The following is a 17,042-nucleotide window of genomic DNA, read 5'->3' on the forward strand; positions in this document are numbered from 1 at the left end:
TGCTGGTCTGGGATGAAGTTTTTATTTGCACTGACGTTTTTGGTGCTGTAGGAAAGAACCTGTCCATGGAATTTGATGTCCTCAGAAGAGCTGTCTCTTGTTTTGTTTTTCTACCATGCAGAAAATCTGTTCGTTTAAAGGATAAGGCCCTTGACTCCACTGTACAGTGCTCTCATGAGGACTAAGCTAGAAATGACAGGGATTTTGTTCTGCGGAGGGGTGCAGCTGGGGATATACACACCGGGGCAGCGGTGGGGCGAAGGGACTTTTTATTGACCTGGAAATGCACTTTTTCCAAATTTGCCCTCCTAAAAGCCCAGGCCTTCCCAAGCAGAAGTGCACGTTCTCCTCTGCCACCTCACCCCGCATTACCTCATTTCCTAGGGCTTTGAAGTTTGGGTAGGAGCCATTTTTTTCATCCTTTGTAACCATAAGAGCCCCTACATAGGAGATGGACGTCAGGATAGTCAGGGCAGTTGCTACCGACAGAAATTTAGAAAAAAAAACACTTAAAAGTTCTTTCTTGCTTCGGAGGGGAACCTCAGTAGTGCTTTTTCCTACAGTTTGGCCAATGGTGTTCGACCTAGCGATCGCCGGGCCGCGGGTCCTGAGACGCAGGCAAAGCGGTGTGAAGGGTTCGGTTTTGTTTTTGTTGTTCCCCCAAATTCAAGGATCAGCAACCAAAAGTAAAAGAATCGAAACCATCTCCTGTCTCAGTCACAGGAGCGCTAGCAGAGGTGGGACGAGCAGGGCGCTGCGCAGGCGCGGGGCGGCCGGCGGCAGAGGGCGTGGCCGCCGTGTCCATTTTGCTGCGGGCCCGCGTGGTCGCAGCAATCCCCTGAGGTGAGCGGAGTCCTGGGGGTTGGGGTGGGGTGGCCGAGCCGCTCGCCATGGGCCGCGGACACCTGCGTGGGCAGAGGCGGGCAGGGCGGCGTGGCCACAGTGGCCGGGTGTCACCGTCGGGCAGGTCTACCGCTGGGGAGGCGCCCCGGTCAGAAAGCCGAGAGGCCGCGAGTTGGCTTCTTTTTTTTTTTTTTTCGGTTGTTGTTGGGAGGGGAGATTAAAAAAAATAATGAAAATGAAGGGTTAAAAATGTTGATACGTGTATATAACACCCTTTCTCCTTTCTCTACAGCATTGTCTAATTTTACAGTTAAACGTGGGGGGAAAAACAAAATTGGCTTTTCCCAGAGAAATAGTAACCTTGCCGAAAACACCTGCTTCCCAGGGACAGAGGTAAACGTATTTTCCTTTATGTTCTGGTGTTTATTTTATTATTTTTTTTTTTTTAAAGCCACATTTTATTAGTCCTGGGACCATTCCAGATCGAACTGCGGAGACTATGTCCACATCCACCCTCCTTCAGTGATAGGTGGTCTTTGTTCTTTCCATATTTCAGAACTCAGACAGAATCCATGCTTGCCATTCTTTTCCTTGGCAATTACTATACATAATTTAATACAGCTATGCCGTAAAGGAAGAGAAGGGATTAGGCAGCATTTCTTTTGTGAGGTTTTTCTTGAGTTGTCCAGCTACTGGGGCAATAGAATGGTATGAGTTTCCTGCAGCTCTCGCTACCTTTGCATGTTGGGCACTTTAAAAGTAGAATGCCATTGTATAGACATTCTTTCTGCTAGAACCCTGGCATGTTGGCTGGTTCCAGGTTTTGCTTTAGAGTGATCATTTGTTGCTGGGGAAAGAACCCAGGACACCTTGGGGTATGATAGACAAGTACTCTACCTGTACCTGAACTACACCCCTGCCACTTAATACTGAGTATCAGTTTGACACAGCCTAGGATCACCTGAAAACAGTCTCAGTCCAATAGTTTTCCAGGTTGGTCTGTGGATATGTCTGTGAGGGACTGTCTTAATTCACATAGGAGGGCCCAGCACGTTGTGGGCAGCTCTATCCCTGGGCAGATAAGAGAGCCAACTAATGAGTTTGAGGTCAACTTGGTCTACAAGAGCTAGTTCCAGGGCAGGCTCCAAAGCTACCCAGAAACCCTCTTTTGAAAAACCAGAGGTGAGGGGAAGGAAGGGGAGGAGAGGAGAGGAAGAGAGAAAGAGTGCCTGAGCCAGCTAAGCCTGTTATGGGCCAGTGCACAGCCAGCCAGCCATGGTGGATTCATGATGGAGCCTGCTGTGCTTTGTTGGATGTCTGTGAGAACATGGTAGAAGGCAGTGTTGTGTGGAATAACAAGCAGTCTTGCCTTGAGTTCCTGCCCTGACTTACCTCAGTGATGGGTTGTGACCTGGAAGTGTTTTATCATAGTGACAGACATACTCATCCCCAGAATATACGTTTCTTCAGGCTTCTTTCCTCCCCTAGTACTTCTTTAATTTATGTGTTTCTTGGTTTACCTACTACTTTGTATCAGTTGACTTAATTACCGATGTGTCCTTATAACTGCAGACTGCTCTTTCCATCTGTGGGCTTGCTTTTTGTTGGCGCTGGAATCGCTCACACTGCAGGTGCTTTCCTCGGCCTCAGCTCTGCCCTGTGCATGTGTGACAGGCTATCTGGCTACTGTGGACAATGGTTTGTACCCTGTCACTAGTATTATCTTAATGAAATGCTGATTGGCCAGTAGCCAGGCAGCAAGTATAGGCGGGGCAATAAGCACAGGAGAATTCTGGGAAGAGGAAAGACTCAGTCTGCAGTCCTAAGCCAGATGCAGAGGAAGCAAGATGAGAATGCCTCGCTGATAAAGGTACCCAGCCACGTGGCTAACACAGACAACAATTATGGATTAATGCAGGATGTAAGAGTTAATAAGAAGCCTGAACTAATAGGCCAACCAGTTTATGATTAACGTAGACCTCTGTGTGTTTCTTTGGGACTGAACGGCTGCGGGACTGGGCAGGACAGAAACCTCTGGCAACATTTGGCCCTTCCTTGGTCATGCTTCTGTGTAGCTGGTACCCAATGTTTTTGCTTTGGAATCATTGTCTAGGAGTATTAAGCTCTGTCGAGCCCTGTTCTTATGCTCAAATATAACACTTTATATGTCTTTTATTTCCATAGTATTTATATACTGGTATAGTTAAAGTTTATATTATGGTTTATGTAAATTTATAAAATTTCCTTTGTATTTATTTTCCAGTAATATGAAGACAGTACTATAGATAAAAGTTATGTGTGAAAACCATAGAGTTTTAGAAGAGATTTTTAGAAGTTTTAGAAGAGATTTTTAAACTTTGTTTTTTAAAGATACTGAACTAATCCCTCCACTATGTTAATCCTGGGGATCGAAACCAATGCCAAGTACATTCCCTACCATTTGCTATACTCTTAGCTCCTAGAATATGAATTTTTTTCTTTTTTTGTGACAATTACCTACACTGACCAGGCTAGCTTTGAATGGATCTGCCTAAGTCTGCACTCTGAGTGCTGGGATTGGATGAAAGGCGTGTGCCACTGTGCCTTTGCTGGATACTGAATTTTTGACTTTCTGGATAGGGCTGCATCCTAGAATTTTGAAAACCTCAAGGTCTGTGCTTTGGTGGTAGAGGGGCTAAGTGAGTTGGGCTCTATGCTTTTATTTACAAAGTTAGGGGTTAGCTACATTGGTTTTGAGCCCACGGTTTACATTTCATACCTACCCTTTTGTTCTCAAGATCTATACTGTTAGGATTTGGGCATTATGCTGGCCCATGTCACCTGACAGGATGAACTCAGGCAGTACCCTAGCCAGCTCAGGGGTCCTATGGCTGTTATTTGTGCTCAGGTGCAAAGGTCCCTTAAGAGACAAGCTCCGCCCACTCCTGATCTCTTTTCCACTGCCCTTCTGAAGAAGCTGGCTGGTCTCTTTCTCTCTCACTGTCTCTTCCTGTCTCTCCCTTCCCTTCCCCCAGTAAAACTTCCACTTCAGTTCCATCTATCTGCCTGGCCATGTTTGTCTCACCCGTGTGAGCTTCCCACCAGGATCCCCCTTGCACTGTTTACAACATATAGAGGATGTGTAGGTGCACACCAGTGGTGACTGATTTCAGTTGTTTACAACATATAGAGGATGTGTAGGTGCACACTAGTGGTGACTGATTTCAGTTGTTTACAACATATAGAGGATGCGTAGGTGCACACTAGTGGTGACTGATTTCAATTGTTTTACGCTTAAGCCCAGGTGAGTAATCCAAGTGCTGGGATGAAAGGCATGCACCATCATGCCCAGCTCTACACCCTTTCAGAAAGACACTTGGCAATCTGTAGAGTTTGCAAATGGCTTGCTAACACTGTTCCCAGGATCTGAGCTCCGTCTACAGGACTCAAGTGGTAGAAGAGAACCAATGCCCATAAATTTCACTCTTACTTCACACATATGCAACATGCATGCACGCGCGCACGCACATACACAGAAACGTACAAATAAAATTTAAAGATGGCTTATTCCTTGATCCGGTATTGCTCTAAGGGAACTATCTAAGGAAATGATCAGAAATTAAGAGGTTTTAATTAAAACTTTTCTATAAGGCTTTTAAATAGTACCATTCTAAAAGCAAACGGAATGACAGGTAAGCAATTAGAAAGCATATCTATAAGGTGGACTATCGTGTTTGAAGAACAGACACTGAAAGGGAAAATGTATATTTGTAAGTATAAATGGCAACAGAATTACATCATACTCTAGTGTTAAATAACAAGAACAAAGGTGGTCAGAATGAAAGAAGAGAGAGGGAACCAGAGGCAAAGAAAAACTTGTGGGAAAATGGAGAACACAGTAACAGGGAACCGGAAATTTTAAGGCAGTCAAATAAGATGAGAAGGGAAATGTGAAATTTACAGTAGTCATTCAAAGTCATAAGCATACTGTAAAGGCTACTCATGCATTCATTCTATCCTAAAACTCGTGATCTTCTTGCCTTAGCTTCCCAGGTGCTAGGATACAGACTTACCCCACCCTGTTCAGCTTCGCATTCATTCTTACGTACAAGTTAATCTTCCCCTTAAAAAATCTATTCTGGGAGCCTGTGAGGTGGCTCAATGGGTGGAAGCACTTGCAGCCCAGTGTGGCAACCTAAATTCCATCCCCGGAGCCCATGTGGTAGGAGAACTGACCCCCGTAAACTCCATCCCCGGAGCCTGTGTGGTGGTAGAACTGACCCCCGTAAGTTGTGATCCCCCCATGTGTGCACACAGAATAAACAGTAGTTGTAAAAAAAGAGAGTAAAACTGGGAACAAAAATAAAAGCTGCTATATTATGCTTTGTGTCTTTGGGGTTTGTTTTTCAGTGCTGGACATTGGACTTGGGGCTTCAAGCGTGCTAAGCAGGTGCTCTTCCACTTAGCCAGAATCTAGGCCTCCCGCATCTTGGGGATTTCCATCTTGTCTTAAGGCATCCTTGTTTGGGATTTAGGAATTTCAAAACGGAAAGCATCATGGAAAGTAACTAAGTTAGTAAACTACTTGGCTTATAGAATAAAGGACTGAGTTCAATTCACAGAACCCACCGATAAACAAAAACAAAAAGCCATGTGTCTCTTGAGTGCCTAGATTCATCTCCAGCTTCCCCTCTTTCTGGCCAGAAGTCCTGCCTATACCTCCTGTCTAGCTATTCCCTCTTTAGCTCTTTATTAAAGATATATCCGCAGTATATCTTCACAGTGTACACATACCCCACAACATTGGCCTGTGACAGGCACGTGCATGTGTACCTGCACACACACCCATGGATAGAATTACTGTGGCTGGGCATGCGTGTAGCTCAGTGGGAGACTCTGGTCAGCACGTGCACTGAAGGCTTTAACCCCAACTCCGACCCCCAAATTATCTGATGACCAGTACAGTAGAGAGTGTTCTATCCTATTTTGTTATTTCGGTAGTTTTTATGTATCCCTAAGTAAATTTGGGTTAAGAAGTACTGATTGCTGATTTTGGTTTTAGGTCTTTAGGGATGAAGGCTCGTAACAGATTTGCATTGAGAAATAGTGTTTTTGACCTCCACATACTTAAAGACTGAGGATTCCAAGGTTTATGATGTACAGAGTCTAGTTACTGACTATATTAGAAGTGAACTGAGGCCTTTAAAACACGTTAACTCATTCAAAATAGCACCGATAAAATCATTGTATGTCACCAAACAATTTAGTAAAAATACCTCCCCACATTGTGATGAGACATTCTTTATAGGTCTGTAGCTTTCTGCCTTTGGGGAGTCTCAGGGGTCTCCACCCATGATTAGCCTAGGGCCTTGAACATGTCAAGTGAGCTTTCTACCAACCTTTGTGCTATAGCCCCAGCCCTGGATGCTTATTTTATTGAAAACAACTGTTCTGATTATTTTGATGAGCATATACAAGGGAAAATTTGCATCACACAAATTTGTGGTTGATAAATCGAGTAGTATTTTAGTAGCTTGTTGCTCTTCTTCAGTAGTGTGCTGAGCCTCAACAAATAGCACCATTCCTTGCCATACTGTAGTGCATGGGGTCATATTTATTGTGAGCCTATTTGTGTTCCTTTTTAGATTTATTTCTGCAGTGTTAGGAATTGACCTCTGGGCCTTAGCAAGTGTTCTACCACTGAGCTACACTCCAGTCCTTTCTAATATTTTAAGAGTCTTCTCTCTGTGAATGATTTATAATATTGACTTGAAATAGATCACTGTTTCATAGACCTGCAGTATTGACTTATTTTATAGTTAGCCTTCATATTTATTAAGTTCACCATTTATCAGAATCTTTAATGGGATGCTTACAAGAAATAGATATACTTTGCAAAAATATGAATTTTAATGTAAAAACCAAGCGTTTCCATTGTTGAAGTACTGTGTTCTGGAAGTAGCAACTCCTTCTCAAGATGTTCGTCAGCTACCTAATCTGCATAGTGCTAGCTTACTAATAAAAGCAGCTGGCCTCTCTTGTAGCTTGGCCGTGCTTTTGTGTACAGCTCTTATTTGTCGTACATGTTTAAAAGCCGTAGACAAGAATCGGGATTTGACAAAAATGAGTAATTTTTGCTGAATCGTCAAGATTTTATTATTTGTTTGTTTTTGAAGTCGCATCTCATAGTCCAGTCTAGGGTGGAACTTGCTTTGTAGCCCTGTTGCCTTGAACTCATATCCTTCCTTCTTTGTCCTTCTGAGTACTCGGATTCTAGGTGTGTGCTTGAATCAGCCTGGCAAGGAGCCTTCTCCCTGACAGTGGCTCCTCCCCTCTCCTCTGTGCCCCTGAAGGACAGTGAGTGGGGATGCCCTTCAGTGCCTCTTACAGTCTGGCTCTATTCCTGTTACAGCTCAGCAGGCTTTGGCTTTGACAAAGTCGGTGCAAACATCAGTCAGCAGGGCACATCAGTCTGGAAATGCTTTTGGTGAAAGAGGGACACTTAGGTTTCTGCTCGTCATAGAGAGAACTACTACTGTAGTGTAAAGGATATAGGATGAATTTGTTTAAAAACAATGAATAATAATTTTAAAAAAAACCCACCCAACCAATAGCAGAAATCCACCTCATTCAATTCCCTAGGCAAGGTTCAGTTCAGTTCTTTTGTGCTTTTTAAACTGTGGTTCTCTTAAATGACTGTCATCTGTTCTTTGAAATAGAAAATATGCCAGTTTCCAGTAAAAGCTGGAATAGAGTACATGCTTGGATTTCTATTGTGTGCTTCTGTCTTTAAGTAGCATACCATTTTATACTTGTGGGCCCAGCCTAAAGAGCCCATTCTGTTGCAGACACTGAGACTCTGTTTCTGGCATCTAGTAGTCAGCTCTGTTTTAAAACAATGCTGGGTCCTGTTGGCTCAGTGTGCAGTTGTCCCAGTCCTAACCCTGTCTTAGCTAAGGCTGTTGTTGGGAAGCTCTCACAAAGGCCTTGTGTACAGGAGTGTGCTCTTGTCCCAGTGAGTTCAATATGCTTTAGTATGCATGCCTTCCCCAAATTTCTTAAATCCTTTGATTATGTCAGCAGATCATTCTATTGGGAAGATAGTGTCTTGTAACTACTTTAGAGGGGCTTTCCAGAGCTAAATGTTTCTTTCTCTGTGGCAGGATGTGATGGAGCTGCTTGAAGAAGATCTCACGTGCCCCATTTGCTGCAGTTTGTTTGATGATCCCCGAGTTTTGCCCTGCTCACACAACTTCTGCAAGAAATGTTTAGAAGGGCTTCTAGAGGGGAACGTGCGGAATTCACTGTGGAGACCATCTCCGTTCAAGTGTCCTACCTGCCGGAAGGAGACTTCAGCAACCGGCGTCAACAGTCTGCAGGTTAATTACTCCCTCAAGGGTATTGTGGAGAAATACAACAAAATCAAGATTTCTCCCAAAATGCCAGTGTGCAAAGGACACTTGGGACAGCCTCTCAACATTTTCTGTGTAACTGATATGCAGCTCATTTGTGGGATCTGTGCTACCTGTGGCGACCACACTAAGCATGTCTTCTCTTCTATTGAAGATGCCTATGCTCAAGAAAGGAATGCCTTTGAGTCCCTCTTTCAGAGTTTTGAGACTTGGCGCCGGGGAGATGCTCTTTCCCGCTTGGATACTTTGGAAACAAACAAAAGGAAATCCTTACAGTTACTCACTAAAGATTCTGATAAAGTAAAGGAGTTTTTTGAGAAGTTACAACATACATTGGATCAAAAGAAGAATGAAATCCTGTCTGACTTTGAGACTATGAAGCTTGCAGTTATGCAAGCCTATGATCCAGAGATCAACAAACTCAGCACTATTTTGCAGGAGCAGCGGATGGCCTTTAACATCGCCGAGGCTTTCAAGGATGTGTCAGAACCTATTATATTTTTGCAACAGATGCAGGAGTTCAGGGAGAAAATCAAAGTAATCAAGGAAACGCCTTTGCCACCCTCCAATTTGCCCACAAGCCCTTTAATGAAGAATTTTGATACCAGCCAGTGGGAGAACATTAAACTAGTCGACGTAGATAAGCTCTCTTTGCCTCAAGACACCGGCGTGTTCGTTAGCAAGATTCCCAGGCGCTCCTACCAGCTGTTCATGGTGGTGGTTCTGCTGGGTCTCCTCGTATTCTTTGGTCCGACCGTATTCCTGGAGTGGTCTCCATTCGATGAGTTAGCAGCTTGCAAAGACTACCTTTCAAGTGTCAGCTCTTACCTGACTAAGTCAGCTGACTTTGTACAACAGTCTGTTTTTTTCTGGGAACAGATGACGGATGGGTTTTTCATTTTTAGTGAAAGAGTCAGAAGTTTTGGTTTGGTGGCACTGAACACTGTGGCAGAATTTGTGTGCAGATACAAATTGCTGTAAATCAACTACACAGCTCTGTTTCTTGGTGGGAGTGTTAGAGAACACAGGAATAAAACAGATTTGGGCAAGATTCCAGCCCGTTGTTTCTTTTAAAAGTATTCCTTTGATAATGTCTTTTATATGTTATTCAAACATCAGCATAAAACTAAAAGTGAAGTTTAGTAGTCCCACCCTCCCCTTCCTTTGAACAGAGTTCTAAAATAAGTGCTTTCCCTCTCATATTGGCTGAATTTGTCCTGTGATAAACGGCACATGACTGTATCTGTACCTCGTATCTCTTGAGCCTGGGACTTTGAGACCAGCCTGGGCAAGAAGTAAGCAAGAGTTTTAACATGCTATCCATGACATAGCGCACACGAGCTAACATGTCATTGGTACCGAGTCATGGAGCAGACTGTCACATTCCAAAGTGAAGACCAGGAATGTATGGGTTCCCAAGTTTGCTTTAGAGGAGTCTTTCTCATGACACCGTAAATATTGTAAGTTTGGAAACCCAATCTCTCCGCCCTCTTCTTTTTGCCAGGCCTGACCTGGTAGTCCTACCTCAAATCTCCCAAGTACTGGCATTACAGTGATCTTTGGGAACTCTTCACTGAGGTGACACAGCTCTTAGGAAGCTGTGCATACAGGCAGGGCAGCAGTTGGGAAAGCCATCTTTAACTGGTACCCAATGCTGTGGTTGTGCTGTCAAGTGCATAGCAACTGTACAGCCAACCCAGTCCACCTGCCTGTCGTCAGACTCGGCTTCCTACATCTGTAGGCTGTAGGCAAGTGGACTGGGTTCCTTCCACAATTGCTGTGACACTAAAGGATAAAGCCATCAGGTAAAGACTTGACCTCTCTGCTCATTAGAGAGAAAGATGGCCACAGGACAGAATTACGCAATTTTCTCACCTTGCTTAGAATTCAAAGAAAACAAATCTTAAGACTGTTTTAGTCCCCTTGTTTCTGTCATGGGAAAATGGGCCTTAGGAAGCCCATTAAGTTGGGTTTTAGAGAGCAGTTACCTCATCCCTTGATTTGGTTGAGAAGAACTAAAGTGACCAGGGATGAGAAAAGCTGGCAACACAACAGCCAGGGCTGTTACACAGAGAAACTGTTTTTGGAGGGAGGAAGGGCTGGGGAGATGGCTTAGTGGTTAAGAACACTGGCTGTTCTTCCAGAGGAGCTGTGTTCAATTCATCCACATGGCAGCTCATACTTGCCTATAACTCAATCAGCCACTCACATAGACAAACATGTAGGCAAAACACCACTGCCCATAAAATAAAAATTAAAAAATAAAGCAGAGTATCATCCTCAGCTACTAGCCATGAGACGGTCAAGTTGAAGGTGAGGTAAAGGCTGTTTATTCTTAGCCTAACTCACGGGTTTTTTTTTTTTTTTTTATAAGCCTTTCCTCAGCCACGAGGGCTTGGTAAATGTCTGCGGAGAGAGTGGTTTTCTTTTCCTAGTGATTTTGCTTGAAATACAGATTTATGTTAGGGTTTCATGGAGACTGATTTCTTCAGTGCTAGAGACGGAACTCAAGGCCTCACACATGAAGCAAGGGCTCTACCCCTAAACCACACTCCTATTGCAAGACTTTGTTTTGTATCTAGTGGATTACAGGACAGGGATCTATTTGAAATCATGAGGTATATTGACATTCTGTTTCACTTGCTGTTTCTGTTTTATACACTGCAAGTTCCCAAGCAACTCACATTTGCAAACACAGCTATGGATCCACTATTTGTCTTGACAATAGTAACCTTGGAATTTAGGTTGAGTTTCTATCTCCACTTCCCTGTTTCTTAATCATATATAACATTTATGGTAGCGGGTTGAGTTAATGGTTTGTAGCCTCTAATGAGAAGCCAGGAAGAATGAGTAGTGAGGACCTGGTCACTCTGAACGTGGGAGGGAAGATCTTCACAACAAGGCTCTCTACCCTAAAGCAGTTCCCTACCTCTCGGTTGGCAGGCATGGTAGATGGTAGAGACCCAGAGTTCAAGACTGTTAATGGCCAGATTTTTGTGGATAGAGATGGTGCTTTGTTTAGTTTCATTTTAGATTTTCTGAGGAATCGTGAGCTTCTATTACCGTCTGACTTTTCAGACTACCTTAGGCTTCAGAGAGAGGCGCTTTTCTATGAACTCGATTCTCTTGTTGAGCTCTTAAGCCAGCACCTGCTACAATCAAGACCTGCTCTCATGGAGGTGCATTTCCTAAACAGAAATACTCAAGCCTTTTTCAGAGTGTTTGGCTCTTGCAACAAAACCATCGAGCTGCTAGCTAGAAGGATTACAGTGTTTGTAGAGCAACCTACAGGACTGGCCCGGAGCGGTAACCCCTTCCCTCCTCAGGTGACTTTACTTCCACTGCCTCCACAAAGACCTTCTCACCATGACCTGGTTTTCCACTGTGGCTCTGATGGCACTATTGAGAACCATGCTGGAGTCAGGTATTTTGAATACTGAAGTGTCTCTTTTATTCCAGTTTTCTGACATTTTCTCTCAAAACTGAAAGTTCTTTATGCTTAATACTCTTTCTGGCCAAAAAAAAAAAAAAAAAAAAGTTTATTCAGACTAATGTTTTGTTCAGCTAGAACAAGTAGGTATTTTCTAAACTTGGGTCCTTTCAGACTAAGAAGGTATTGTGGGACAGGTAATAAACCAAGACTGCCCAGGGAAATAGAAACTGTTTTCAGTGTAGTTATAAGAGGAACTGATTCTGTAGATTATATTCCATTGCTAGTGAATGGCTTAGACTGAATCAGCTTGTTTCTGGCTTGCACATAGATGTTCTGTGCTTTGACCTGATTCCTTTACACACTATGCTTTTGTCTGTCTAGAACTTAGAAAGGATGACTGCCTCTTTATTTTAGATTTCTTTTTTGTTCTGTCTTGAGACATGGTCATATTATGTAGCTCTGGCTGGCCTGGAACTCTGCCTCTGCCTCTCTTGTGCTAGACTGAAAGTGAGCACCACCACTGCACCTGCCTCTCCTGCTCTTGGCTGATCTTAAGGCTGATTTCTGCTCTATAGTCAGGGATACACTACCTCATCCTCTGCTAAAAAATGTCTTAATGCAGGCCAGGTGATGGTAGTGCATGCCTTCATTCCCCAGCACTCTGGAGGGACAGGCAGGTGGATCTCTGTGAGTTCAAGGCCAGTCTGATATACAACAGGCTTCAAAGCCACAGAGAAACCCTGTCTCAAAAAAAAAAAAAAAAAAAAAAAGCCTTAATGCTGTGTATGATTATTACCAACTGTAAAAGCTGGTTTTAACGTTTAGGAGGAAACAAAAAACTTTTTGTGTTCTGTACTTTCATCATTCAAAAGCAGGTACTCTTAAGAGACAGACATATTTTAGAGTGTTTAGTCTTTACAGTAGTGGTCAGGAAGGAGGCCAGTGGTTGGTATTTCTCCCACAGCACACCTCTTAGTCTCAGCTACCAACTGGTAAACCATGAGCAGTATAACTTAGAATGACAATAAATCTATATACTTTCTATTTCCTGGTCTTCCAAAGAAGCTGAAATGTCATCTTAGAAATGGGTACCAATCAAATAAACCACAAAGAACATCTAAGGTCCTGTTGTTGCCAAACTGCTTTACACTCTGCTCTTCGTTTTCATTGGGGGAAGTACTTAAATAAGAGAAATAATGGAATTTTTTGTTTAAATTTTTTTTTTTTTTGAGACAGGGTTTCTCTGTAGCTTTGGGGCCTGTCCTGGAACTAGCTCTTGTACACCAGGCTGGCCTTGAACTACCAGAGATCCACCTGCCTCTGCCTCCCAATTGCTGGGATTAAAGGCGTGCGCTACCATCGCCCAGCTTAAATTTTAATTAAATGGAAATGACCTTTTTAGCATCCCTTTTCAGAAAGTTAGAAACTTAAGGACAAATGGCAACCTCAGTTTTAGGAAGACACACAGTAGGTGAAGAGAAATCTTGGAAATACTAAATGTTCTTTTAAAATTTGGAGGAACAAATTATCTTATAAAACAAGGTTAGCAACTGAAATTGGATCATTCTTTTATATACATTATCAAGTGACCCCCCCTTTTGTTACGTTTCAGAAACAGCACAGAATGTTTTCTTTGCAAATCATAACAGATAATTCTAAAACCAGAGCTATTTCTTTAGTTACTATTTTCTAAAGGGTCTCATGTGTCCCTGGCTAGCCTGGAACTTCTGATTCATTTGTATCTGCCTCCTGAGTGCTAAGATTATAGACATATGTTTCCTCACCCAGTTACTATGTGGCGGTACTTTTGGTTGTTTTCAGTTTGGAATTCTTAATTTACATAGTGCCAGTTTCAGAATAGTGATATATTATCTATTTAAAGTGACATGGAAATAAGTGGTGATTGGGTGACAGCTCTGGTCAGAACCATTTTTGAGTAGATGTTGGCAGTTATCTGTAATTTTTGCTAGTCTCTGGTCTGAGTATCTATTCAGATGTTTGTGGATGGTGGATATGGTAGAATAAGCCTGGCTGGCTTATAAGCATCTTCAGTATGTTCTTAGCAGGCTCAGTTACGTGGTTATTCTCTCTGGTCCCTGGCTTGCATCTTTAGTTGCCCGTCATGTAACAACATACTACTTAGTTCAAGTCATGGTCTCAGAATTCTAGAGTATCTTTTGTTGTCATTTTCTCATATCTCTGTTTTATATTAAACTAGATGGAAAAGTATAGTTGACTGCAACTTTTTAAAAATAAGGTGTGATGGAACTTAGTGAAGGAGTCCTTGCCTATCATGCACTGGAAGCCCTGGGTTCTGCAACTAGAGAGAAGTGCAGGTTTTCTGTTAGTTCATCCCTTTCTTGTGTCTTGAAATCCCTTTTCAGTTTGGCTTCACAGGGAATCAATTAACATAGTTTTGGCTCAATGGTTCGTCAAAGTACATTCTGCCTTTTTTTTTTAAACACCTATTACTTCCTATTTGTATCTTAATAGTCTTGTGATATTCTGTAACTTTCTGACAACTGTTTCTAGACTGTATAATTTAGATCCAGACTTTGGAATAGATGAAGTGCTTTACTACTGTTAAAATCTTGCATCAAACACAATAAACTTTTTTTTTGAGATGTGCTTTGTAGATTGATAATCCTTAACTGTTAGTTTTTTTCTTTGCCACTAGTGAGTTCCTGAACATAACCTCAGTTAGTAATAACTAGGGATATGCTCAAACATTGTTTTACACTCATGAAACTACTTATAGCTTTGGTATCTGCTGGGAACTAACCTAAGCCGTTTTTCACATTTTCAGAACAAACAGCGGGAAGACAAAAAAACATCCTTGATGGCAGATATCCTCCATATTATATTGCTATTACTAGAGCAAACATGGGCAGGATTTTCTGGAGCCATGTGCTGGCTTTGTGTACTTAGAGATGGATTCTTTGTGTAGCCTTGACTGTTCTCCACTCTGCAGACCAGATTGGCCTTGAACTCAGAGAGATCCACCTGGCTCTGCCTCCTGAGTGCTGAGATTAAAGTTGTGAGCCTTTTCAGTTTCAATCTGGTTTTTGACTACCATGTTTTGCTTTCCAATAATAGGCAATTGTTGATGAAAAGGTAGCAATAAAATGGAGTCTTAACATTTTATATCTTCAAATTTTAACCTGAAAAGGCTGGTTTGATGAATAAATCACGAGTTATAATGGCAGTACTAATAATTAGGTTCAGTAGAAAATTGTGAAAGCACAGTATTAATAAAAACAATTTAACAATCATTTAGTCAAATTGGGTAAAAGCAAACTGAAAAAAAATCCTGGAAATAAGTTACACACTTTCAAAAATTAGGGCAGTTCTTTGACAAAATTGCTGCAGAAAATAACATAAGGCAACGATATTAATTATATTCACAAATGTAACTGAGATGATTTGGAATCAAGTCTCTAATATATTTAGTTATTGATTCAAATTTGAAAATGAAATCTCAAAAAGACAATCTGTTAAATGTTATGGGTCAGTTTGAGACCAGCCTGGTCTACATAATGAGTTCCAGGACAGCAAGGGATAAAAAGTAAGATTATGTCTCATAAAAATAATTATGTTGCCAAGCCCGAGTGCACACCTGTAACCTGTAATCCTAACATTTTGTCTGAGGCAGAGGATCATGAGTTTGAGTTTCAGACTTGGGAAACATGGTTTAGGTACCCGTTTAACAAAGCAGATGCTGGCATCCAAGTTCTTCCAGCATCCCTTATTCCTTCGTGTTACAGGGTTCTCCTGGCTGGCATACCCTGCCCCCTACCCTAAACTTATCCAGCCCAGGGGTTGGACTGCCCTTCCCTATTTAATCTATCCATTTTGGTTACCTGGTCCTTTTTGTTTACTCTCTTGGGCCTCCTGGCTGCTGCACCTGGTTCCTCTAGCCCCACTCTCCCTAGTCTCTATGCCCCTCCCCCATCCTCACATGACTCAGGGTCATGTCCACTGAACTCTCCCAGATGTCCCTGCCTCTGGCTGTGCTCTCCCTTTTATCTATAAACTTTCTCTTCCATTGTATGTAGGAGCAGTCATGTTCCTTTCCTTTTTCTTTTTTTTCATCAAGGCCATCCATCATGGGCTACACAAACCCTGTCTCAAAAGAACAAAAAAAGAGAAAGGTATGATGCCTTTATCTGAGGTTGTAAGTAAGTTTATATGTGTAGTTTTATTAGTTATTAATGGAATGCTTTGTAATCAAACACTTCTTTGTATGTCCCAGGTACATTTCCATAAAGCCTGATAACCGAAAATTGGCAAATGGAACAAATGTCTTCGGCTTGCTGATCGATACTTTATTAAAGGAAGGCTTTCATCTGGTCAGCACTAGAACACCAGCCTCTGGAGACAAAAGTGAATGCTATGTCTTTGAAAGGATAAAACGCCCTCAAGTCCTTGGGGAGAATAAAACACCAAAACCAGAAAATACCACCATACCACCGCCATCCCAGAAGTAACACTGTAAAAAGACAGTAAAGGGAACATGCTCTTCTTGTTTGGAAATTCCATACCTGGAGCATGTGTGCTGTCAGATTTGGACTTAGTCTGACTTTGGATGCTCTTCTACCTGCCTTTTTGCCCTGGGCAACCCAGCCCATCAAGCTTAAAGCTACCCTGCAGACTCTCTCAAAACAACACTGCACAGAGGGTTTAGCACTTGCTCCTTCCATGAAATCCCATAGCTTTTAAAAATGGGCTCTGGACTGTGTCTGAGTCTAGTCTAGTCAGTTATTAGCTATGTGGCTTAAGTGAGGCATTTCTGCGTTTCAACTTTATTAACTAGGGAGAAAAAGAGTATCCCCTCATAGATATGAGAGTGTTGGTTAAAGGGAACAAAGTTCTTACTATGTTGCCTTGGCATGTGGTAGGCACTCAGTAACTTTTAATAATGATAATGATCATGGGTCACTTGCTTTCAAACCAATCTCTTCTCTGAGGCCTTGTTTTCTCCCTTCCCCTTGTTTACCTGCAGTGTCAGTGACTGAAACCTCTATGACTAACCTGTACTCCCCAGCAGCTGATCATTCTGCTTAGACTTGTATATCATAAAACCATGTCTCCCTTACTTAAATATAAGATGTTTGAGAAGTTTCTAATGGTACTATATATACAGTATTGTGCTAAACTTATAAATCATACAGTATCTAAATTTGGTGAAGTTTTAGAATAACATTTAAAACATACCTAATGACTTAGTTTCTCTCATTTTATATGTTATTTTTAAGCAATAGGATAACACCTAAAAAAGAAATAACTTCATCAAAACTTCTAGTGTTTGCTTATAGTTGAGTCAAAATCTGTTGTATGGAAATACTTCAAAGTTTGCAATTCATTCAAGAACATTT

General features: G+C 42.1%; 2 protein-coding genes across 3 annotated transcripts; both read left to right on the forward strand.

The window, feature by feature from the left end:
- Positions 1-462: 462 nt before the first annotated feature.
- On the forward strand, positions 463-9,285 carry Trim13 (tripartite motif containing 13). 2 transcript variants are annotated; one of them, XM_041666631.1, is made up of 3 exons: positions 463-843; positions 1,136-1,236; positions 7,986-9,285. In XM_041666631.1, the coding sequence occupies exon 3, from the start codon at positions 7,992-7,994 to the stop codon at positions 9,213-9,215; it is 1,224 nt and encodes a 407-aa protein (XP_041522565.1). In that variant the 5' UTR covers positions 463-843; positions 1,136-1,236; positions 7,986-7,991; the 3' UTR covers positions 9,216-9,285. The 2 variants fall into 2 exon arrangements, with proteins under 2 accessions (XP_041522565.1, XP_041522572.1); XM_041666638.1 differs by lacking the exon at positions 463-843 and adding an exon at positions 891-991.
- A 109-nt stretch (positions 9,286-9,394) lies between these two features.
- Kcnrg (potassium channel regulator) lies at positions 9,395-16,263 on the forward strand. The gene is made up of 2 exons (XM_041666652.1): positions 9,395-11,658; positions 15,920-16,263. Exons 1-2 carry the CDS (start codon positions 11,081-11,083, stop codon positions 16,152-16,154), a joined length of 813 nt encoding a protein of 270 aa, XP_041522586.1. The 5' UTR covers positions 9,395-11,080; the 3' UTR covers positions 16,155-16,263.
- The last annotated feature ends 779 nt before the right edge of the window (positions 16,264-17,042 follow it).

The sequence above is a fragment of the Microtus oregoni genome, unplaced genomic scaffold (assembly GCF_018167655.1).
Source record: "Microtus oregoni isolate MIOR12 unplaced genomic scaffold, Mior012 000001F_ref0000356, whole genome shotgun sequence".
Classification (NCBI taxonomy): Eukaryota; Metazoa; Chordata; class Mammalia; order Rodentia; family Cricetidae; genus Microtus; species Microtus oregoni.

What these genes read in the sequence shown, in the direction of transcription:
- Trim13 (XM_041666631.1), top strand. Translation starts at nt 7,992, where the DNA reads ATGGAGCTGCTTGAAGAAGATCTCACGTGCCCCATTTGCTGCAGTTTG.
- Kcnrg (XM_041666652.1), top strand. Translation starts at nt 11,081, where the DNA reads ATGAGTAGTGAGGACCTGGTCACTCTGAACGTGGGAGGGAAGATCTTC. An exon ending in GAGAACCATGCTGGAGTCAG is followed by an intron (nt 11,659 to 15,919) that starts GTATTTTGAATA and finishes TGTATGTCCCAG; the next exon opens with GTACATTTCCATAAAGCCTG.